The sequence below is a fragment of the Paroedura picta genome, chromosome 3 (assembly GCF_049243985.1).
Source record: "Paroedura picta isolate Pp20150507F chromosome 3, Ppicta_v3.0, whole genome shotgun sequence".
NCBI lineage: Eukaryota > Metazoa > Chordata > Lepidosauria > Squamata > Gekkonidae > Paroedura > Paroedura picta.
In genome coordinates, this window is record NC_135371.1 from 45,814 (window position 1) to 70,187 (window position 24,374).

The 24,374-nt window shown below is 55.7% G+C and overlaps 1 protein-coding gene across 11 annotated transcripts in view; it reads right to left on the bottom strand.

Moving 5' to 3' along the window:
* The window catches only part of SYNGAP1 (synaptic Ras GTPase activating protein 1), a 59,760-nt gene that overhangs the window by 16,399 nt on the left and 18,987 nt on the right, over nucleotides 1–24,374 (bottom strand). For 5 of the 11 annotated variants that reach the window (XR_013228887.1, XM_077324456.1, XM_077324454.1 and 2 more), the window contains exons 3-11: nucleotides 23,297–23,402; nucleotides 16,596–16,693; nucleotides 13,466–13,590; nucleotides 12,176–12,329; nucleotides 11,985–12,083; nucleotides 4,884–5,438; nucleotides 4,637–4,781; nucleotides 3,935–4,079; nucleotides 3,502–3,738 (exon numbers count right to left, since the gene is read on the bottom strand). Coding sequence is in view for 10 of the 11 variants with exons in the window: in XM_077324456.1 (XP_077180571.1) it covers nucleotides 3,502–3,738; nucleotides 3,935–4,079; nucleotides 4,637–4,781; nucleotides 4,884–5,438; nucleotides 11,985–12,083; nucleotides 12,176–12,329; nucleotides 13,466–13,590; nucleotides 16,596–16,693; nucleotides 23,297–23,402 (1,664 nt within the window). In the remaining variant the exon portion in view is untranslated. Of the gene's footprint in view, nucleotides 1–3,501; nucleotides 3,739–3,934; nucleotides 4,080–4,636; nucleotides 4,782–4,883; nucleotides 5,439–11,984; nucleotides 12,084–12,175; nucleotides 12,330–12,620; nucleotides 12,739–13,465; nucleotides 13,591–14,275; nucleotides 14,315–16,595; nucleotides 16,694–20,857; nucleotides 21,235–23,296; nucleotides 23,403–24,374 lie in introns of those variants that run through there. The other 6 variants (XM_077324455.1, XM_077324460.1, XM_077324462.1 and 3 more) reach the window with 5 other exon arrangements.

A 24,374-nucleotide genomic window follows, 5' to 3' on the forward strand; every position in this document is an offset into this window, starting at 1 on the left:
TAATGCCCAAAATGGAACATAGAATTCTAAGTGAGGTAGAACCAGAGCAGCGTAAAGTGGTAACATCCCCATGATGTTCTGATGGATAAACTGAAGGACTGCAATCTGGATTTTCAGATAGTCAGGTGGATAGGGAATTGGTTAGAGAACCGCACTCAAAGAGTTGCTGTCAATGGTGTTTCATCAGACTGGAGGGAGGTGAGTAGTGGGGTACCTCAGGGCTCGGTGCTCGGTCCGGTACATTTTAACATATTTATTAATGATCTAGATGAGGGGGTGGAAGGACTACTCATCAAGTTTGCAGATGACACCAAATTGGGAGGACTGGCAAATACTCTGGAAGATAGAGTTCAACGAGATCTGAACATAATGGAAAAATGGACAAATGAGATCAAGATGCAATTTAATAAAGATAAGTGTAAAGTTCTGCATCTGGGTCAGAAAAATGAAAAGCATGCCTACTGAATGGGGGATACATTTCTAGGTAGCACTGTGTGTGAACGAGACCTTGGGGTACTTGTGGATTGTAAACTAAACATGAGCAGGCAGTGTGATGCAGCGGTAAAAAATGCAAATGCCATTTTGGGCTGTATCAACAGGGTCATCACATCAAAATCACAAGATGTCATAGTCCCATTGTATACGGCACTGGTCAGACCACACCTGGAGTACTGTGTGCAGTTCTGGAGGCCTCACTTCAAGAAGGACGTAGATAAAATTGAAAGGATACAGAGGAGAGCGACGAGGATGATCTGGGGCCAAGGGACCAAGCCCTATGAAGATAGGTTGAGGGACTTGGGAATGTTCAGCCTGGAGAAAAGGAGGTTGAGAGGGGACATGATAGCCCTCTTTAAGTATTTGAAAGGTTGTCATTTGGAGGAGGGCAGGATGCTGTTCCCATTGGCTGCAGAGGAAAGGACACGCAGTAATGGGTTTAAACTTCAAGTACAACGATATAGGCTAGATATCAGGAAAAAAATTTTCACAGTCAGAGTAGTTCAGCAGTGGAATAGGCTGCCTAAGGAGGTGGTGAGCTCCCCCTCACTGGCAGAGTTCAAGCAAAGGTTGGATACACACTTCTCTTGGATGATTTAGGATGCTTAGGGCTGATCCTGCGTTGAGCAGGGGGTTGGTCTATGTGGCCTGTATGGCCCCTTCCAACTCTATGATTCTATCACTTCATGCGAACTGGTCACTATCCTTTTAATACAGCCTAAAATCCCATTTGCCTTTTTCGCCACCAAGTCACACTGCTGACTCATGTTCAGAGTATGGTCTATTAAGACCCCCAGATCTTTTTCACACGTACTACCGCCAATATAAGTCTTCCCTATCCTATAGTGATGCATTTGATTTATCCTACCTAAATGCAGAACTTTAAATTTTTAACTTTTGAAATTCATTTTATTTATTTTAGCCCAGTTTTCTAGCCTGTCAAGATCATCCTGTATTCTGTTTCTGTCATTTCCTGTATATGCTACCCCTCCCATTTTAGTGTCATCTGTAAATTTAATAAGCATTCTCTCTATTCCATCCAAATCTTAATAAAGCCCATGGTAGCTGATATAACGGGTGGTAGCATGGGGGGAGGGGAGAAATAGCAAAGACAGACAGCTAGAAAGAAAGAGAGTGATTAAGAAAGAGAGATATAAAGAAAGAGAGAAAGAGGATAGAAAAAGAGAAAGAAAGAGATAAGAGCGAAAATAGCAAGAAATATAGGTAGAAGGAAAGAAAGAAAGAGAGAGAGAGAAATAAAAAGAAGAGCAGAGAGACAAATCTAGAGATAAAGAGAGGGAGAGAAAGACAGAGAGAATTACAGAGAGAAAGGGAGAGAAGAAAATGGAGAGAGAGAAAAAAAAGACAGAGACAGAAAGAAAAAGAGTGACAGAAAGAAAGAGAGAGAGAGAGAGAAGTAGAGATGTAGAAAGGGATAGGAAAGAGAGAGAAAGTTAGATAGGCAGCTGCGGCATCTCTCAGGCTGGCCAGGGCATTTTTTTGGAACTCTGTCCCCCCCTTACCTTGAAAAGGCCCCTCCAGCTTTGTAGACACTGCGCCGGGCAGCCCTGCAGCCCACACTCACCTGTGGCCAGGATGGCTGCCTGGCGCAGCGTGTCCCAGGCTTGCCAAAGCTTTCTGGGGACAGGGGATGACACCACTTCACACACCCCTCAGCCTGAAAAGGGCCTGTGAACCTGGGAGACATTGTGCTAGGCAGCCCTCCAGCCTGCACTCATTGGTGGGCTGGTGGGCCAGCTCCCCTTGGAGGCCAGGCTACGTCTGTTGGTGAGGCTGCCAGCCTGCACTCATTGGTGGGCTGGTGGGCCAGCTCCCCTTGGAGGCCAGGCTACGTCTGTCGGTGAGGCTGCCAGAGCGCCACGTGGCCACCTTGTGGGAATGGTTGCTCTAGGAGTCAGCCTAATCAGGGAGCACCCAGCTTTGCTGGGCACATCCTGATTGGCCCACAAAGCGTGTCCAGCTGGGAATGAAGTCCAGACACACTTTGGCCACTGTGGCTCTGCGCCAATATATATAAGAACCACTAAGTGTTAAGGATATGTTGAACAACACAGGACCTAGAACAAATCCCCGAGGCACTCCACTCGTCACTCCTCTCCAAGAGGACCCATTTACAAGCACCCTTTCTGTGCCATCTGTCAACCAGTTATCAATCCACCTAACAGTAATAAGATCCAACATGTCACCAACATGTCACCAACATGTGAACATCATGTGAGACCATATCAAAAGCTTTACTAAAATAAAAGTAAACTATATCCACATTACCCTGATCCAGCAATGTAATAACTTCCTTAAAAAAACGAGATAAGGTTAGTCTGACATGACTTGTTCTTAAGAAAGCCATGCTGACTCTTAATAATCACAATCGGCTCCAGCTTCTCAAGGACCGACTGTTTGATGATTTGTTCTAAAATTTTGCCAGCTATAGGCGTCAAGCTGATAGGTCTGTAGTTACCTGACTCCTCCTTTTTCTCCTTCTTGAAGATGGGGACATTTGCCCACCTCCAATCTTCTGACACTTCACCTGTTCTCAATGAATTGTCTAAAATAATACATTACATCTTCAGAAATTATAGAAATTACATCTGCAAGTTCTTTTAGCAACTTTGGATCCAATTCAAATAAGACTTTGTTTCTGATGTTCGTAGGAAGGCCTCCGCCTTTCTTCCCTGTTGCTGGTTCTTCTGAGGAACTGGCTGGCCATTGTGTAAGCTGAGATGCTGGCCTCGATGGACCCTCAAGGGTCTGATCCTGTAGGTCTCATCTGATGCCCTAACTGCAACTTAGCCCCTGGTTTGTCTGGGCCTCTAAAAGGACGGTCAACAGGACTCCTCCTTCCTTCCACCCCACAAGGTCAGGTCTACCGCACTTGACTGAGGATCCTCCATATAGCCTGCTGCCCAGGGGCTAGAGGGAGCATTGTGTCAAGCAAAAGCCCACCCCGGACCCTTCACATCCCTCCCACGCCCGGCCAGCACTCACTTGGTGAAGTTGGCGAGGTTCTGGATGACCTTGGCAATGAGGGTGAGGGTGCGGGAAGTCTGTTCATCAGGGTACTCCTGCATGAGGCCAAAGAGGCTGGGGGACATTACGGCTGGACACAGGAAGCGTAGGAAGAGAGAGGCACTGATCAGGCGGTCGGCAATGTCCTCCCTGCCCCGCTCAGCACAGCGGAGCCGCCAGGATGCAAAGACCTCCTTCAGCTCCCGAGGAAACACGCTGTGGGGGGGGGGAGGCAAGACAGTAGTGTCAGGGGGCCCAGCGGGAGCGCCCCCCCTGCCACTCCTACCCAGGCAGAGACCCGACTCTCCTCCCACCCCTGCTGCTGCAAGCAGAAGAAAAAGATCTCTCCTGTCCCGGCCAGCTCCAAGGGCTCCTCCTGCTCCCCCCTCCCCGCCAGACAACTGGCACTGACCAGTGGGAGTTGACTACTTTGCAGAGGGCCAGCTCACAGCACATGCGGAGGTTTGCTTGGTGATCAGCCAAGGTGGACGCGGAGCACTTCATGGGGTCCACCTCACAGTTCTCCTCTGACTCATACAACGCCCGGATGAATTCACCTGGGAGGGGAAGAAGAGAGGGGCCGGTAGGGCTGGGCCAGGCCAAGCTGGCCTCTGCCGCAGTGCCCCCAAGTTCTACAGGCTGCTGAGCTTCCTCACCCTACTTGTGATGGGAAAGCAGGAAGCCGCATCAAGTCCTGGGGCAAGGGGACTCCCTCCATTCCCCCCCCCCCATTATGGGACCAATTTTCTTAATTTTTCATTTTTAACTAATTTTATACTCATATAACTGAATTTTAAATCCTACTGACTTCTACTGCAATTGTATGATTTGGGGCTTTATATTGTTTGCCCTATTTTGTGCCATGTTACACGCTACCCCAAAGGGACCATTTGCAATGGACCATGACAGAAGTCTCAGAATAAATAAACTAAATAATGGTGCTTCCTCACAGTGGTGTCCCTCTTTTTGCCCTGCTAGGAGGCACCCTTTCCCTGCAGCCAGGTTGCCCCAAGTCCCCAGGCCTGGGGCCCTCCACCCCACGGCTTTCTCAACCGCCTTCCCTGCCCTCCCCATGCTCCCTCCCCAGCATCTCCATGCCCAGCCTAACTCTCACCAATGGCATCCTTGAGGTATTTTTGTCCAATCAGTTTGAGATACTCCTCTATGGCTTTTGTGGCCAGCGTGTTCTCCCGGAAGATCAGATGCTCCCGGTCCATGAAGCGATCCACTTCCGTCATGGCCATGTCAGACAGGAAGTCCTGCGGGGAGTGCTGTGTGAAGCTGCTGCCCACCGCCACAACTCCAGGCCTGCCTGGGCTCCTCTCCCTCCCTCCCTCCCTCCCTCCTGCCCCGGCCATTACCTTCGCCTTGCCTGTGCTCTGGAGGATGTGCACCAGTGCGCAGGCCACCTCCTCCTTGCTCTTGACACTGAGAACGGGCTCCAGCACTGCGCACAGCATGCGGTAGTTGTTAGTGACGTACTCCGCAAACTCCTTGTAGAGCTCCATGGGGAGGATGCTCATGGTCTGGAAGCGGCTCTTGACGCGGACAGCGGGGCAGCCGGACTTGCTTTTGCTGGCGCTGGGCTGGCTGAGCGGGTACCACTGCTCAGCAAAGTGGCGCCCGGTCACGCTGGCGATGGGGATGCTCACCATGCCCACATAGTTGCTCTTGTCCTTCTTGCGTTTCTTGTCGGTGTCCTTGTAGAGGTGCAGCCGGATGGTCCGCACGGCAGGTAGGTTGTTGAACTCAAAGTGCTCCCCCCAGAAGACATTGTCCGTGCGCACCTTGCTGGTGGTGCGCGCATACAGCATGTCGTCCAGGCACAGCTCGCAGTAGTAGCGCTTCTTGGGGGGCAGATCCCGGGCCTCGATGATCCACAGTTTCAGCACATTGTCCACACGTCGGCTGTTGTCCTGAGCAAGGGGAGACAAGCCAACTGCAGTGAATAGAGTCAGTGGAGCAGAAAGAGTGGCGCACAACAGGCGGTGGGAGGGGGGGGGCACGTCAGGGTCTGACGGGGAGGGGCAAGGCAGCTGAGGAAATACATGGTTTGTTTGTCTTTATTAAAACATTTATATCCTGGTTGCCTCGTCATTCAAGGCAATTCCAGCAATTGTTACACTAAGCAAATAAACATGTGCAAACATAAAATGCTAATTTATTTTTTAAAAAACACCTGGGCAGAGAAGGAAGCGTCTTGCCCACAGAAACCACCCACGGTGTTCTACAGTCACTGGCCCATGTTCTAAAAGTTGGAGGGAGGGAGGAGCCCACCCCACATCAGCTGTCCAGTGGCTGGGGACGAAAGAGCCAGACCAGGAAGTGTCCCTGCACTTGCCTGGACAGGGTGTACGTGACAACTGCATATACAGCCAGAAATTTGGGCATATTTGTCAATAGAGGCTCAAGTCACAATAATAATAGCACTGCCTTTTTTCCATCTTTGCCAGGCTAAGCTACTAGCACCCTACCTGGCCCCAGAACACCTGGCCTCAGTGATCCATGCAACTGTCACCTCTAGATTTGATTACTGTCACACACTCTTTGTGGGCCAACCCTTGACCCCAATCCAGAAATTACAGCTGATCCAAAATGCTGCCACGTGAGTCCTCACTAGAACACCTTGGACCAGTACTGCAGTAGCTCCATTGGCTCCCAGGCGAGTCCTGGGTTCACTTCAAGGTCTTGATTTTAACCTTCAAGGCCATACGCAGCCTGGGCCTGGTGTATCTAATGGGCCGCAGGTCTGAATATGGGCGCTTTACATAATTACATAATTGAACATCAGTGATTCTCCCCTTCTCTTCATTCCTGTTCACTTGTCTTCTGATCAGGATAATAATGGTGCACCCAGCTCTATTCTGACTGACCCAACCAACTAGAGCCGGCTCATGGGATTTATTGCATTTACAATCAGGGATTAAGATTTTAACTGTATTTCAATTGTAGAAAGGGCTGCTGCGGATCAAATATCAGCATTCCTGGAGGAAAATTCAGCCCTTGATCCATTCCAGTTGGCCTTCTGGCCTGGCCATGGGGTGGAGACAGCGCTAGTCGCCCTGACTCCGCCACCAGCTGGATTGTGGTGGGTCAGGACTGCTGGCACTATTAGACCTGTCAGCAGCATTTGACATAGTCCATCAGGAGCACTTAGCTCACCACCTTGCTGACACTGGGATATGGGGGACAGCCAAGTGGCTGATCTCCTTCCTCCAGGGTTGTGGACAGAGGGTAGCAGTAGGAGAGAGAGTATCAAAATCGTCCCCAGCTCACATGTGGAGTCGCACAAGGAGCAGATCTCTCTCCTATCCTATTTAATATCTTCATGACTCCTCTTGCCCAGCTGTTGCGGAGGTTTGGCCTGGGTTGCCATCAATATGCAGATGACACAAAGGTCTTCCTCCTGATGGATGGCCACCCTGACTCTCCCCTAGAAGCATTAGCCAGCTGCCTGGAAGCAGTGACAAAATAGCTCAGAGTCATCTGAAGCTCAACCCTGCAAAGATGGAGGTCCTATGGCTGGGTAGGAAGGGATCATGTGAGGAAGCGCATCTGCCCACCCTGGACGGTGCGAAGCTCTCAGCAACTCACTCCGACAGAAACCTGGGAGTGATCCTGGATGCTTCCCTTTCAATAGAAGCCCAGGTCACAAATGTAGCATGGCTAGCACTTTACCACTTCCACCAAGCCAAGCTACTGGCACCCTACTTGGGTCCAGAACACCTAGCCTGCCTGCTAAGGAGCTCTGTCACAGGCCTGCCAGCCCCCCACTTGATCTGGCTGTGAGCTATGGCCCAAAGCCACCTTAAGCTGCTTGGCTGGGGGCGAGGGGAGGAGGCCGTTTCAAGGCCTGTTCTTAGGAATGGGCTTTGCAGCTAATGATATAATAAAAGCTGCTGTCATGCTCTGCAGGCCCTGCGGAACTGTAATAGCTCTGTCATGGCCCTTAGCTCTCCTGGGAGCTCATTCCACCAGGTTGGGGCCAGGACCACAAAGGCCCTGGCCCAGGTAAAGGCCAAGTCTGCTTCCTTAGGTCCAGCAACTTCCCAGAGATTAGCACCTGCAGAGCCAAGAGCCTTGCTGGGGCCATAAGGAGATAAGCAGTCCTTCAGATAGGCAGGACCTGCCTCAGCACCAGCTGGATATGGGCCCTCCAAGTTGTTCCTGTGAGGACCCTAGCAGCTGAATTCTGAATCAGCTGGAGTTTCTGTGTCAGGGACAGTCTGAGGGCAGGTAGCCTTACCTGGTAAAGATGGTAAAATGTCATGTGGGCTACTCTAGTGACCACAGAAAGGGAAGGCATCCAGAATCACCCCCAAATTCTTGGCTGAGGACAAGATGTTAAACTGAGCACCCACCAGGGTGGGTAAACGTGCTTCCTGGTCTTTCGTCTTTCTGCCCAGCCACAGGACCTCCTTCTTGGTGGGGTTGAGTTTTAGGCGACTCTGGTCTAACCATCTAGCACCTACTTCTGGCAAATGGTTCCAGGCAGGAGTTTGGGTGGCCATCCATGAGGAGATAGAGCTGGGTGTCATCCGCATATCAGTGACACTCCAGCCCATAACTTTGGACCACATATGCCAGAGGGTGCCTAGAGGAGAATACCGCCCCCTGTGGGACCCCACAGGGGAGTTGATAAGGGTGCAATAATTCCTCCAACTGAACGGCTGTCCCTTGAATCCTGGTCCCAGTGAGGTGGTAGGCTAACAGCCTATGTTCAACCATGTCAAATGTAGCTAACAAGTTAGGGATACATATTTGATGACCATCAAAACATGTACATGTACATACATGAGGATGGCTGATCCGTCCAGATCCAGCTTGCACTGGAGATCATCCACCAAGGCGACCAGCACCATGTGACCTGGACGGAAACCTACTGGTATGGGTTGAGCACCAAAGCTTCCTCCAAGTTTGCCAGGAGCTGGTCCGCTGCAGCCTTTTCAACCACCTTGCCCAGAAATGCAAGATGATCTTTCCCAGAGGGCCTCCGATCTGCTGGTCCCTTGTCTTGAGCAACTAAGATGGACAGGGATCCAGGGGGCAGGTAGTTGCCCTCATCGACCCCAGCAACCCATCCCCTTTGGTTCCTGAGAGCCAGCTGAAGCCATCAAACATGTACCCCCAAGATGGACATGGGGCCTCTAGTTTCTTCTCTGATTAAAGGCGGCAGGAAGATCCCGGCAGATCAACAAGACCAGGGATGGGGCACTTCTCTTCTCATGTCACACTTCAGAGAGCACAACCGAGCGGACGGGGTGTTTTCACCCCGCTAGGATCAGGCTTAGAGCATTTGGAATGTTGGAAAGTTAGCCATCTGACAAAGAGGCTGATTCTGTGAAGGCTCAAGGGGGTGGCAGGTGACAGTAGATGAGCGAGAGGGTTATGTGAGTGTCCTGCATAGTGCAGGGGGTTGGACTAGATGACCCACCAGTCTCTTCCAACTCTATGATTCTATGATTCTAAGACCTTGCCCGCGAAAAAGCTCACTAAAGCCTCACAGCCAAGAGCCAATTGCCTACTATTTTGGCACCCTTCCTCAAGGGCAGTCAGAGATCAAACTACCCTAAATAATTGGGCTGGGTGAGATCTCCCAGATGCGATGGAGGTGGCATAAAACTCTTGTTTAGCTGCCGCAACCACCATCTCATGTCCCCTCGTAAGCGGGCAGTAGGATGTTCTTGCCGCTTCGTCACGAGTCTTCGTCCACACTCTAGCAGTCTCACTTCCCACTTCCTCTCCCTCACCTTCCAGGTGTACTAAGGGCTAGTTTGAGGTAAAGACGGAGAAGGTGCCTGGGAGCAATCTTGTCAATGGTAATGGCCAATCAGGACTGCCAGGCCTCTACCAGTGCTGCCAGCGAGTTGCCAGGAGGCATCGGGTCCCTCAGAGCATTCAGGAATTAAGTCGGCTCCATGAGTCTCCATGGGTGAGCTAAACTACGCCTGCCACCCACACAGGGAAAGGATAGTATCCTGAGCCAGGCCTTCAGGGCCTGGTGGTCTGACCATGGAAAGGGATCAACTGCCATCAGATCCACCCCTACCCTTGCACCAAATATAAGATTGAGTGTATGGCCAGCCCAATGGGTGGGTCCAGCAACAAACTGGGAGAACCCTAGCGCCACCATGGTCAGCACCAGGTCCAAACCAGACTCAGAGGATGGCAAATCCCCATGGGCACTGAATTCCCCCAGGATTAAAATCCTGGGCTGCTGCAAAGCCCAGGCCATCACCACCTTCAGGTAGCTTGACAGGCTAGCTGGGAGAGCGTTGGACAGACCCAGATAGCCAAGTCCTCTACCGTATCCCACCCTACTCTGACAAATCTCCTGGAGTTCCCCAACCTCTGCCCTGCACCCCATCCACTGGCCAGGGGGACCTGGCACACATGAGGTCAGTGCTCAATCCCCCCCCCTCCCCATGAACTCAAAGTAAGTACACCCAGGAGCTCTGGGTGAGGAAGAAGGAAGTGAGACGACTTGAGCGAGCGTGGAGGAAGACTCGTGACGAGCCCACACAAACCTCTCTTTGCACGCTTATGAAGGAGTATGAGAATGCGGTAAAAGCGGCGAAACAAGACTTCTATGACGTGGAAATTGCATCTGCAAGGTCTCGCCGGGCTCAATTATTTAGAGTGTTTAGATCTCTTACCGCCCTTGAAGATGGGCACCAAACGATAAGGAAATTGGACTTAAGCTGTGCGGTTTTATCGAGCTATTTCGCAGACAAAGTTCTGTCGCTCCGCCATGACCTACCAGCTGCAATTGATAAGTTAGCGAACTGGAAGCTCCGTGGCCGTCACGAGGGTTAGTGTTTGATGGCTTCAGGCGGCTCTCGTTAACCGAAGTGGAGAGATTACTAAGCACAGTGAGGGTGACCACTTGCCCCCTAGATCCTTGTCCGTCCTGGTGGCTTAAATCCGGTGACCAGCGGATAGGAGGTCCTTTGAGGGAGATTATCAACCTCTCCTTAGCATCAGGAGAGGACTTAAGGAGGCAGTGGTCCACCCTTTACTGAAGAAACCATCGCTAAACCCGTGAGACCCGGTCAGTTACCGCCCAGTCTCGCATCTTGCGTTTCTGGGTAAGGTGATAGAGCGGGCAGTGGCAGACCAACTACTAGCATTTCTGGAGGAAACTTCAGCCCTAGATCCATACCAGTCTGGCTTCCGTCCTGGCCACGGGGTGGAGACCATGCTGGTCGCCCTGACGGACGATATCCGGTGCCAGCTGGACCGGGGCGGTTCCGCCATACTCGTGTTGTTAGATCTGTCGGCTGCATTCGATGTAGTCGACCACGAGATATTGGCTCACCGCCTCGCCGGAACTGGAGTTAGAGGGACTGCGCTGCAACGGCTGGTCTCCTTCCTGCGGAACCGATTGCAGAGGGTTGCAGTGGGGGATGAGTTGTCAGACCCCTGTGGGCACCCTTGCGGGGTTCAGCAGGGGTGATACTCTCCCCCCCACTTTTTGACACCCAGCTCTACCTCCTAATGGACCGACGCCTGGACTCCCCCCCAGATACATTTGCCAGTTGTTTGGAAGCGGTGGCTGGATGGCTCAGGCAGAGTAGTCTGAAACTCAACCCCTCCAAGACGGAGGTCCTGTGGCTGGGCAGAAGAGGGCAGGACCAGGAAGCGCGCCTCCCATGCCTGAATGGAGTACAATTTACACCTGCACCAGTTGGCAGGACTTTTCATGCCTCCCTTTCAATGGAGGCTCAGGTCACAAAAGCAGCCAGGACGGCTTTTTTCCACCTTCGCCAAGCCCGGCTACTAGCGCCCTATCAGTCTTCAGAATACCTGGCCACTGTAATCCATGCAATGGTCATTTCCAGATTAGACTCTTGATTCTTATATGCTGCTTTCCTCTAACCAAAATAGTCTCAAAGCGGCTTCCAATCCTCTTCCCTTTCCTTTCCCCACAACAGACCCCTGTGAGATAGGTGAGGCTCTAAAGAGAGCCCCGACAGAACTGCTTGGTCAGAACAGCTCTATCAGTGCTAAGATGCGCTGAAGGTCACCCAGCTGACTGCATGTGGAGGAGGAGCGGGGAATCAAACCCAGCTTGTCAAATTAGAAGCCACCATTACACCAAGCCAGCTCCCATGGCTCAGTGGCAGAGCCTCTGTTTGGGGTTCTGAGAATCCCCAATTCAATCCCCTGAACTTCCAGACTCTTATAGAGCTATCAGTGCTGGGGAAGAGGTCTGCCCAAGACACTGGAAAGTTGGCATCTTATCCTCACAGCAGCCCTGCCAGGCGGAGACAGAGGGCACATGGCCTCAGGGAGCCAAGTGGAAAACTGAATCTGGATCACCCTAATTTCGCTGTGGGTCAGAAGGGGCCTCATGCAGGCTGGCCCTCTCTCCCCAGGGACAGCACAATGGCTTCCACAGGGACATGCAGAGAGGGAGAGGGCAAAAGTCATCCAGGGGCCGCAGGAGGAGAGGACAGTACCTTGTTCGGCTTCACAGCACGCTGCAAGTTCTCAATCCATTTGTCCCGCTCAGCAGCTGATCGACAAGCAAAGCATTTTGTGCCAGAGGAGGTGGTGACCTACAAAGCAGGAGGTGACACGTGGTGGCTGTCTGCACGCCTGCAAACTTGCGCAGTGCGCCTTTGAGCCTGCCCCCTGCCCGCCGGAATACCTCGAAGCAGAACTCCTGGCCGAGGATGCTGCTGTGGACAGGTTTGATGAGGGAGTCCTCGTCCAGGTTGAGCTCCAGGGCCTCCGCGGCGCTGCTGGGGCTGAGTAGGGACTCGTGGGAGTGTGACTCCTTGAAGCTCTGCATGAGGCGGGCCCTGCCGGGGTAGAGGGAGAGGTGAGGAGGAGAGGGAAGTAGGGGGTGAGAAGAGGCGGAGGAAGAGGAGGCGGAGGAAGAGGAGGAGTCGGTCGGCCCAGGGTGCTGTGTCCAGGGTGCAGGGCAGATGGGGCACATCTGGTGCTAGCCACGTCACAACACACGCATGGGGGCAGGCCACAGGAGGGGGGGGGCAGTGGTGCGAGACTGCTCCTGTGGGGCAAGGGAGGGGGGAGTGTGCAGGAGCGGAGGGGCTGGTGGCTTGGGCGAGACCCACACTCAGGTGGGGTACCTGGTGTCTGCCCCTAGAGGGGCAGTCCTGCGGCCTGAAGAACGGGATCGAGACAGATGAGAGAGAGAGAAAGAGAGAGATGGAGAGAGTGTCAGACACAGTCAGCCCTAGCTAGAGAGGCGAGAGGGCGCTGGGGGCCGGGAGGAGCCCCCCACCACCCCCACTCCATCCCAGAGCTCCCTTGGGCATCAGCACAAGCACACTGGAGGCCAGGGTGGGGCAGGTCAAGGGGCTCTCCCGGCAGGTGCGGCAGTCCAGCTCCTCTCCGCCCCACCCCATGACTGGAGTGCCCTCCCAGAGGAACTCCCCCCATGCCACGGGAGGAGCGGAGGAGGAGAGCGGAAGCTGCCGCACAGAAATCCCCACTGCTCTCCTGCTCTGCTCCCAATTGCCGCCCCCAGGCGGATATTTTTAGCCACAGGCGTCAGCAGAGAGCGCCCATGCCTGTCGGGGCTGCCGTCAGGGGGGGGGGAGGCGGGCAGAGGCTAAAAATACACAGGGTCCCTCGGGATGAGGAAGGGGGGGGTGGTCAGAGGCAGTCCACCATCCGCAGCCACCGAGTGGAGGCCGAGTCCCTCAAAGGATGCCCAGGGGAAGGAATGGTATGTGGGGGGGGGGAGGGATGTGAGGACAGGAGCCTGACCGGGAGGAGGGAGGGGTGAGATGGAAACAAGGAACCAGGGCAACGGGATGGGGCATATGCAGGGGCCGGAGGGCCGCTCTAGAGAGGGAAACCCACTCTTTCAGGGGTTCCCTGAGCTCAGCCGATGGGGGGGGGGCATTCCTCTGGCAGCCCTGCACCTGCTCCTGGGGCAGAGTCCATCCTTTCCTGCACCTCCTCTCACCTGTCATGGTCAGCGCTCCGGAACCGAGGCAACATCTGGCGGAAGCTGCTGGTGCGGTCCAGTTTGGGCTGGCTCTTGGTTCGTTTGATGGAGCTCTTCAGCCGCCGGCTCAGGAATCCCTGCTGCTGAGGAAAGCAGAACAGGAGAGGCATGCGGCTGCTATGGCAGGCACCCCTCCAAGCCACGCAGTACCACCCCCAGCAGACAAGGGGCACAGAAAGAGCACCCACAGACATGTCCCCCTGCCTACCGAGGGCCAAAGCAGAGTTGTCACCAAGACAGCAGGAGCAGGTCCTCCCAGCACCTTGAACGCTGCTACAGCAGCTGCTCAGGGCCCAATTCAGATTAGCCCAGGGTCAGGAAAGAGCTGAACCTGGAATGCCCACTCACCACCGGAAACCGCACCCACCCAGCACCAGCCGTCACTAGTCCCTGAAAGGAAACGAGCGGCGGGGGGGGGCATGGGAGAGGGTTCATTCTCCTCTTCCCCCCACATAATAGCTCGCATAGGAAACGAGGAGGGGTAGGAAAGCTGCTCTTGAAAACCGCAATTCAAGTCACCCCTGGGTCCTCCCAGTGTCATGTCACTGGAGCCGGAGGCTGACCAGTACACCTCTGGAGTGCTCCCTCACACCAAGTTCAAGTTCTCAAACAGCTGCCTTTCCTTACAGGGCAGAATAAAGTAGCTCACCCCCCCCCCCATCCCAGTAAACTCTCTGCATATCCCTCTGACTCCTTAGCCAGCTCCTTTAGCTTAGGGGGGACTTCATACCCGGAGGTGTGCATTCAGATAACTCGAGTCAAAATTACCTGGAGAACATCTTTTTCAGGCATTATTTGTCAACCACAGATCCTTGCATCTGATCAGCTACAGGTACAGCTGAGCCAAAATAAATGCCAAATTTTGGCTTTATTTAGGGATATTCAACTATATCGAAGACCAGCTGGGTTGGTGGCAAGACAATCTAGCCCAGGATAGGCACTCTCAGCTAGGGATGCATGATTCAGCTCAGATACTCCTGAAAATTCATTAATGCTGATTCGAGTAGTTTTCAGGCTTATCCAAACTGAATCACATCCCATCCGTTTAAATCAGCCAAATTAGAGACCCCAAATTGATTTGGCTGATCCCCTCTGCTGGGATCAGTTGTTGGCCAGGGACTTTAAATGTCACCCCTGTAGACCCCTCTGAAATAGATTCTGCACAGCCTGAGAAGGGTATGAGACCCCACCAAACAGGTGCACCTCATCATCAGCTGTTTGACAAGTCTCCTCCCCGCATCCCCCCCCCTACAGAAGCCAGTTTGAGGCTGGGATGGAGGGTGCAGAGCTGATGTCAGCCCCATACCTGGCCTCTCTGACCCTGTTGGAGCTGGCTTAGCAAACTCCAAGCCTGTCTGCTGCCCTCCTACACATCCCAGGCTGTGCCGGAAGCATTTAAAAGTACCTGAGCTGCCAAACAGCTGATCCCCAAAGAGGCATATCTCCACAACAGGATCAGCTGTCTGGTGGCTGATTCAACCAAATTGGCTGAATTCAGTTGATTGGAGCTGTACCAAATTAGGAAAATTTGAACCCAAAAAGTACCCATTTTTTCCCCAGTGCACACATCCCAGAGCCGTATGGAAGGGTGGTATAAAAATCTAAAATAGGTAGATAGACAGACATCCCTACTCTCAGCTGATGCCACCCCAGCCAATCCCCTCAGGTCTGTGTGCCTCCCCCCCTACCTACAGGTTTGGGGTCAACTTCTCCTGAAGTGAAGTTTAAACCATGTTGCTTTTTCCTCCCCGGGTCTTTTGACCCCACCCCCACCCCAAATTCACGGTTTAACAGAAAATCCCAGATCCAAATGCCATACTAGTCTTTGGACCCAGGATTTTTTTTTTGGAAATACTGATTTTCGGGGTGGGTCCAAGAACCCTTAACCAGAAACAAGTGATTTTTTGCACACCCCTATTCACACCCTATCTGGAGAGGCTTCCTGAACTCTGGAGAGGCCAGTGGGCGGGCGGGGGTCTCAGGAAGCATGAGCAACTGGCCTGGCCAGCCATGCCCTTGGCTCACCCACTCAGTCCTGGCAAAATGATGCTTGCCAATGGCCCAGGCATCCCAGAGACAGGACAAACTGGGGAAACTGGGACACAGTTAAACTAGGAAGATCTGCAATGGGACAGGGACTGTAAAATGTATCCTGGGGAAATACAGGCCTTCACAGCAAGACTGGGTGGGTGCCTGTTCAGCAGCTGAGGCATAGAGTGGAGGCCCTTCTCTGTTTTTCTTTCTGCAACCAGGTGAAACATTTCTATATTTTAGGTGACTCTTCTCATCCCTGTCTTAATGTCTTAACTACTTTATTTGTTCACAGGGGGGGCATGAATTTTAGAAACAGACTAGAATGAGAGACTGCTGAGTTACAAGTAATCACCACAGAGCAATCACTACACTCAGAACCCAGGGCTTAACGGAGACATTGGTTTCTTCTCATTACACCTGCTGATGTCCTTCAAGACTCATATACACTGTAAACTAACTTGCAGTCATTCACAGGTCTTATCCAGTACCTTCATTCTCTTAGTTATATTTATTGCTCAATTACCTAAACATCTTGACTCTAATTGGCTTTCCTGGCAATACCATCCCCGACCCCCCACCTATAAGGAATGGTTCTGTTTTAATGTATCTGAAATAAAGTATGTGTGCACACCCAAAATAAAATGCTGTTGGTCTTAAAGGTGACACTGGACACAAACTTTGATCTAATTTATTAGAACCTGTGTGTATTTTAAAAGTATTTTAACACACTGTTCCCCTCACCCCCAAGATTCAAACACATAGATCTGTTGTTGGTGTTTAATTATTTTGTTGATTCTGAAGCACCCTTCTGCCTAGCCTTTGGGGTGGGGGTCTGGCACCCAGCAGATGGAGAAGGCCAATCAGGCCCAAGGAAATGCAAGGCCCTCTCCCTCCCACCCTCTAACCTAGCCCCTCATTTCAGGGGTGCCCCATGGGCGGCTCAGTTGGGCCTCTTGCTGGCCCTACACAGAATAATGGACCCCCCAGGCCTCTGCACCCTAGGACAAGAGGGAGGGATATGTCAGCCAGACAGAACAAGGAGGTGTTCTCTCACCGAGGGACGGAAGGGAGGGGCTGGCGGGGTGTCCATATTGATGCTGTACTGCTTCCCTCCAGGAACACTTTTCCGCCGGGAACGGGCTGCGTGATAGTCTGGAAAAGAATAGGGGGTAAAGGATCCAGGGGTGCACCGGGCAAGAGGGAGGGGCACCATCCTGCCCAGCAAGCCCTACCCCTGCTCTTGGCATGGAGACCTACAAGAACAATTCAGAAAGGCTGTGCCATCCACATGCGGGGGGGAGGGGGGGGAGGCCTGGCTTCCAAGACAGCCTGGGGGTTGGTGGCTCAGGGAACAGCCCCAAACCCTACATCTTGCCAAACAGGAAGCCCCTCTGCCGCCATCCCCCCCACTGTAACAATGACACCCTCTTGCCTGCCCAAATATAAGGAAAAGGGACTGCAGCTCCTTCCTTGTGGGCTTCTCTATCCAGCCCCAGGCCACCCAAGGGCAGGGTGCTCCTGGGCAGATGCCAATCCAGACCCTACACAGAAGAAGAAGAAGAAGAAGAAGAAGAAGAAGAAGAAGAAGAAGAAGAAGAAGAAGAAGAAGAAGAAGAAGAAGAAGAAGAAGAAGAACGAGGAGGAGGAGGAGGAGGAGGAGGAGGAGAGTTGGCTTACAGTCACCTTCCCTTTCCTCTCCCCACAATAGACACCCTGTGAGGTGGGTGAGGCTGAGAAAGCCCTGATATTACTGAAGAAGAAGAGTTGGTTCTTATCTGCCACTTTTCTCTACCCGAAGGAGCATCAAAGCGGCTTACAGTCGCCTTCTCTTTCCTCTCCCCACAAAAGGCACCCTGTGAGGTGGGTGAGGCTGAGAGAGCCCTGATGTCACTGCTCAGTCAGAATAGTTTTATCAGTGCCGTGGCGAGCCCAAGGTCACCCAGCAGGGCTGCACGTGGGGGAGTGCAGATTAGAAGTCCACACTCCTAACCACTATACCAAGCTGACTGAGGCTCTGGAGAGGGAACTCCTGAGTCCTGCCCACTCCCCAAGCCCACAAAAGAGCATTGCTGTGAATGAAAGAGGTCAGCTCAGGAAGCCCTGCAGCTCCAAACAGAAGGGGCAGAGAACAAGCAGCCAACAGGACCAGTGTCAGGGACCAAAACAGCAGGCTGGAAGCCCCTCTCTGCCTTTGGCGGCCTGGGGGGAGGAAGAGGAAACCCGGCCCATCAACAGCATGGTCTCTTTTTTGCCTTCCAAGAAGCATTTCAGAGGGAGCGGAAGGGAGGGGGTCCCTGCAGCCAGGTGCTCGCCTTCCAGCCATGGCCTGATGGGAGGCGGATCCATCCCTGGGGTATGCAGGTCACCTGGAAGGCCACTGCATGGGGGGAGGGGGAAACAATAGCCCAACCCAGCTTCACTGCCTGGAAACAGGCTGTGGACAGCCTGTTGGGGCCCTGTCCCTCTGGATGTGGGAGAGGGGCAAGTCCAGCAGCAGCCCTGCTTCTTCTTGTTCCCCCCCCCCTCATCTGCACAGAAGCAGGTTTAGGGGCCCTGGCCCAACAGGTGCCTGGAGAGCCAGCCCCACAGAAGGAGTGAGGAGAAGAGTGGCACTGGCAAGACCCAGTCTCCGTGATGACCCGGTCTCCAGGTGGGGAGGTCCTCCACCCACACCTCCTCCTTTGATGGGTGGGAGGGAATGGAATCATGCCCCAGGCTCACAAATCCTCAGGGGCAGCCTCCCCCCATAGCTGCCCCCCTGCTAGCCAAGGGGTGGTCAAGAAGCAAGCTCCCACCAGGCACAGCCATACCCAGCAGCCCAGCTCAGGGGTCATGAAGGCCATTTGAAATGGCCTCCAAGCGGAAGAGGCTTTGAGAGCAGCCCCCCCCCCCTGAGAAAAACCTTTCCTAGCCCCTATTGGACATGCCACAGGATAGGAAGCCTGGGATCAGTGCAGGAGGTCTGTCCTCCCGCCCCAACTGTCTGGCTGTAGGGTCTTTGTTATGCCCTTTCCCCACAAGCACATGTGTGCACACAGGGATAACTGCCACCGGAAATCAACTGCTGCTGCTGCTGAACTTTCTGCAGGGGTGTGAACCACCCAGCCATGCCCCCCCCCCCCGCCTGTCTACAGCCCAGCACATCCATGGGGTGGCTTCACTTCCTGGGGCCAGGAGGGGACATCTAAGGAGGGCTGAGACCCCTAGACTCTGGCTCTGGGTCAGCCCCTGACACAGAAAGGGTGCTGGCCCAAATGAACCCTCCCTGGTCCCATCCAGGGGGCCTCCTCCAAGGCCCTGCCATTTGGCCCGCCTGCTAGGAAGCCTGACCAGAGCACCCCCCCCCCCTCGAAGAGGGAAGGAGAAGGAGCCCCCTGCCCACCACAGCAAGAGCAGCACCTCCTCCGTCTGGCCATGCGGCTGCCTGGTTCCTCCAGAGGAAGGCTCATCCCTCTTCCCTCCACAGGCAGGCAGGCAGGCAGGCAGACCGGGGATCCATACCCCCACCCAACCTGCGCCTGCCATCTGTTGCCAGCCACCCCCGGCCAGGCAGGCAGGCAGGCAGGCAGGCAGGCAGGCAGGCAGGCAGGCAGGCAGGCAGGCAGGCAGGCAGGCAGGCAGGCCACTGCTCCATCCAAGCACATGGCCGCTCCGGGGTCCCTTTGCCATGGCTGACTTTCCTCCCTGACTCCAGGGGAGCCATTGTGCCCACCCTAGCTCACCCAGGAACAGAACTGCCCCCCCTGCCTCCCACGCCAGGCATTGCTCCAAGAGTCTATGAACATTAATTAATGGCCCTGGAGAAAAACCAGCAGTGGAGTGGGGGAGGAGAGAGGGTCTCGGAAGGTGGGCTGATGGGGAGGGGGTCTCTTGCCCCCGAATTGGAGGGCCCACTTGTGGGGGGTACCAATGGAGGACATCCGGGAGAATGGGGGGCGGGGGCAGACTTCTGCTGACGTTTTCAAGTGTGTGACTTCCCATGATCCTGTGACTGAACCCCCCTCAGAACATCTGGGAGAAAGCCAAAGCGTCACTCCCCACCCCCATGGGACTCCAAAAGAGCCAGCTCACCCACCCCCGGGGGGACACCTTCTCAAGGCCTTCAGCATGGCTCTGAGGGAACTTTCCTCTCACCTCCTCCTCGACTCTTAAGGGGAGGGGAGTAGGCTGTTCCTGGACTCAGCCTTCCCCACGCCACATATCGGTATGGAGACTTCAAGCACTGGGGCAGAGACCCATCCTCTGGACCCATGGCTCTTCAGTGCCCCCAAAGTCCCACACCTCTTCATCCCATCTAGCCAAAGTGGGGGCCAAGCCCAGAAGGACCCAGACCAGCCCTCTCCAGAGGCTGCTTGCTCCAGACCCCGTGTGGCTGCAGGTGTGTGTGTGGGTATGTGTGTGCATAACGCAGGGCAGTTCAAAGCAGCATTTCTCCTGGGGGGCAGTTAGTGTCAACAAAAGGCTTTGCATGGAGGGAGACTGCACAACTTCGCTCTTAGGGTCCCTTGAAAGGGGAGAGAGTAGGCCTGGGGGCGGTCCACCATTTATTTCTGAGGGATTTCAAGGGTGTCAGGGGCAGGAAGAAGGAAGAAGGAAGGGCAAGCCATTTCTGCCCGAAGAGGGTGGCTGCCTAGGAGGGGAGGTGGGAAATTGGTTCTTGGGGGAGGTACCAAAAACAAAAAATGCTGGCGGGGCCACTGCTCCCCAGGTCCGCAGATTTGATGTGGGGGGGGCTGGCACCAAGGCCAACGAGGACCCTCCGGACAGAACTTGACCCTTGGAAAGCGCATGAATGCTACACCGCTCCCCCCCCCCCCCCATATCAAAGCACGCGGAGCCAGGCCAGGCCCGCGGGGCCAGCGCAGGGATGCATCAGCCGAAAGACGGTGAAGGCCTTGCCCCCCTCCCAGCCCCGTCCGCCTGGTGCACGTGCCTGGTGCGCGGAGGGAGGCCTCTGCCCGCTCTCCTCCGAGGCCTCGGCTGCCAACCGGCCGACCTCCCCGTCGTCCCGGGCACGTGCTCTGCCCCCCCCCCCCACGTCCGCAGCACCGGCAGCCCACCTACGCGCGCACGCCGACAGCAAGCAAGCGCGCCGCCCCGCCCGGGCACACTCGCGGCCCCGCGCCCTCCCGCGCGCACGGACCGACGGATGGAGGAGAAAGGAAGGTGCTGCGTCCTGCCCCGGCCCGGCGAGAGGGGCTGCCTCCCACCATCACCACCTCCCCCCCCCCCGCCCTTGCACGCCCCCGGCCCCTCTCCCGCCCGCGTGCCACCCCGCTTGCCCGCAGAGGCCGTCGAGCGTGCGCGGCTGCTGACCTGCGAGCCCCCCGCCCGGGGCTAGGGCCGGCGCCGCATGGCCGAGGCGGCGGGCCGGCGGGGGAGCCTAGGGCGCCATGGGCCCGGCCGGCCGGCGGAGCATCCCCCTCGCAGCCGCCTCGGCCGCGGGGCGGGTGGTGCGGTGCGCGGCCGCCGCCTGCTCGCCGGGGCTGCTCCCGGCCGCGGGGCCGCTCTGTGGCTGGTTGGACGGATGGACGGATGGAGGCTCCGCCGCCGCCGCCGCCGCGCTCGGTGCCGCCTCGCTCTCCCGCAGCATGCCGAGCCGTTGCTAGGAGACGCGCTCGCCTGTCAGCGCCGCTCGCACGAGCCGGGCGGAGGCCCCCCGGCACCCGCGGCCACGGCAGCGCCCGGCACCAGCCCCCCCCGCCCCGCCCCGCCCCGCCCCGCCGCCCGCGCGCGCCCGATCGCCGGCCCGGGGGCAGCCGCGGGAGAGGCCCTGCTCGGCGGCACAGCCCAGGGCCGGGCGGGGAGGGGGCATGCGGGGGGAGCCCGCTGTAGCGAGCCGCAGGGGCTGGGCTCCCCCCGCGCAGGCTGCGCCGCCCACCACCGGGCAGGGTCAGCCGGGGTCATAGCGCGCCGCGGGCGGGCAGGCGCGGCTCGGAGGGGCTGCGCCTCCCGGAACGGGGCATCCTTCCGGCAGGGGGCGCCAAAGGTCCGCGGCAGACGATTGGGGGGGAGGGGCGTCCCTGCCTGGATTCGGCCTGGAGCCCCGCGCCGATCGGCTCCCCTCCCCTCGGGGTTGCCATGGAAACCTTTTAAGACAACTTCGCAGGGAGACAAATTTCTTTTTTTAAACCCCCAGCAGAAGGGCGGGCGGGGGAGGGGGCAGGGCACTGTGACTCTGACCGGGGCAAGGGGCAGCCCCCCGCCGTTCGGCGTCCGGGTGGGCATCGCAGAGCCGGGAGGGCGGGAGGCCCCCTCTCCCCCGGCTGCTGAGGGCCCCATGCAAGTCTGCCGCATCCTGGCAAGACCCCCAGCGCTGAATAGGGCCGTTCGGGAAAGCTGCCAGAGCGAGAGTTCCTATAGCAACAGTTGTCAACCTCCTCCTTGGTGCCGTTCAATGGGATGGGATGAGATGGGATGGCTGGGATGCTGCTGGGAGGAAGAGTCCCTGGCTGGCCTTCGGATCGCAGTATGCGGGAGCAAGAAAGGACAAGGGGAGCGGCACAAGCTGACCTTTCAAGGCTGTGAATGCAGCCCCCATGGGAGGTTGATTGCCACCCTCTCTCTGCCCCTTCCACATAGGCGGCAGCAGGGGGGGGGGGCAATGATACTGCTTCCAACTGGTGGCCCTTCGAGGTGAACCCCATCCATTTAGTCCGGCAGCAGCTCTCTGGGTGTCTTTTGGGCCTTGCCTCCTATTTCAGCCCACTGGGGGTGGTGAAGGGGGACCTTCTGCATGCCAAGCAGGTTCCCTGATATTGAGCCACCAGGGCCCCTTCCCAGGGAAGAGCCCCCAACCTTCTTCCCAGAACAAGGCTTAAGCGAGGAAGATGCAGGGGGCAAGGGGGGGCATGTACTCACTGCTCAGCCCTCCGTCCTGGAGGTTTCTGACACCTCCTCTCCCCTGACAAAACAGGTCACAAATGAAGAAGCTGGGCCACAAGGAGGAGGAGGACGCTGTTCCATGCATGCCAGCACAGCGGCTGCTCCCGCTAAGGGAAGGGGGGAGGTTACAGGTGCAAATTCTGCCTCTGGGAATCTCCACTTCCTCTCCCAGCAGGCACAAGTTGCCCTGGGGCTCCGTGGAAAGCCATTCCGCAGGGGAGCACAGGGATGGGGAAGCAGCTGCCCTGACCACTGCTGCCCTGATTGAGGGCAGCAACCCTGCTCAGAAGGGGGCCAGCCTTTGAAATGAGGATGTAGGCAAGGAGGAGGTCTGGGTGGGGCTCGAAGGAGGAGGCTGGGATAAAACCACAGCTGCCGCTTCATCATCCTCACCCTCATTTATGTGTGTTTGCACCCTGCCCAAAATGCTAGGCGAGCTGCTCCCCAGTCTGGGTATGTGGGTGGGGGAGGGGCTCGATATTGCCACTGCAGCCCGCATGTTCCAGACGGGTGAGGAGGCAGAGCCCCCCCCCCCTGCACCTTTTCCTACTGTCCTCTCCGCCACAATGCCGGCAGAGGCCATGTCGGGGGCAGGCCTTGTCTTCCTTGCCACAGCAAACAGACAGAGAACAGGCAGCCTGCAGGGAATGTGGGGGGAGACCCTCACTGCAGACACATCCTGTGCTGAGTAGCCATTCTGTCCACCTGGCCAAAGGTCACCAGAAGCTTCCTTCAGGCATCTGCTGGGATTTGGCTCTGCACAACCTTTCCCCTCCCTCTCCATCCTTGGCACGTGTTGGAGTCAGCTGCTCAACCCTCACCCCATCCTCAGAGAGCCCCCCTCCCACAAGTGCCCATCTGGGCCCCTACCGTGCTCTGGCTGGGGTCGCCCCTCCACAGGGACGCTGACAGTCCGGCGTAACAGCTTGGTCCGGGCAGGATCCCTCTGGCGTTCTCGGAGGAGCAGGGGGTGAATCTTGGGGTGGGGGGGAGAGGCACAAGACCAGATTAGCATTCAAGAAACAGGCTGAGCCCAAATGGCTTCCTCTCTCCCCACCTTCCACACCATCTGTGGTGGGGAGGCCCCATATATGTGTGTCTCCCCTCCCCACTTTGGTAATTTCCCTCATAGAGACATGGAATATGATTTCCTCTTCATAGCATTTGAAGCTCTGAGTTACAGAACTTTGTGCAGAAATTACCTGAATGTTTCTGGAAGGGGCCCCTGGGGATGAGCACCTTTTGTCCAGAGACTCACACAGAATCCCATCAGAAACCTTCCAGGCAGCTAAACCAGTACATGTAGGGCCTCCCCTTCCTCCTCCAATTCAGATTCACTGGGCCTGCTTTGTGATTATTCTCATGTCTGGAGAGAAGGTAGGGAGTGCCTTTCAGTGACCCCCTAGAGGCTGCTCCTGAGAGGGACTTGCCCTCGACCACCTGGGGACTTGCCCTCCCAAGAGCCCCACAGAGAAACCTACCCACTGGATTGCATCTAGGGAGTCTGAAGGGTGTGGCTGTTTCTGCGTGGCATAAGAAGAGCCCTCACCCAAGGGCCAAGCAGTTTCTCTGGAGGGCCAGCAACAGGGCAGAAAGCCTTTCGCTGGGGATAGAGTTGGAAGGGACCTCCAGAGTCATTTGGTCCAACCTCCTGCAGAATGCAGGAAATTTACAACTACCTGCCCACCCACAATGACCCCAATTCTATGTCCAGATAAAGCCCCCCCAAAAGAAAAAAATCCCTGGTCAGTCTGGTCAAAGAACATCGGAAGAGCCCAGGTAGGTCAAACCAGTGGTCCATCTAGTCCAGCATCCTGTCTCACACAGAGGCCAGCCAGTCCTCTGGAAGGTCAACAAGAGGGCAGGGAGGTTGAGGCCTTCATAAGAACCTCAGAAGAGTCCTCCTGGATCAGACCAGGGAGAGTCCATCTAGTCCAGCCTCCTGTCC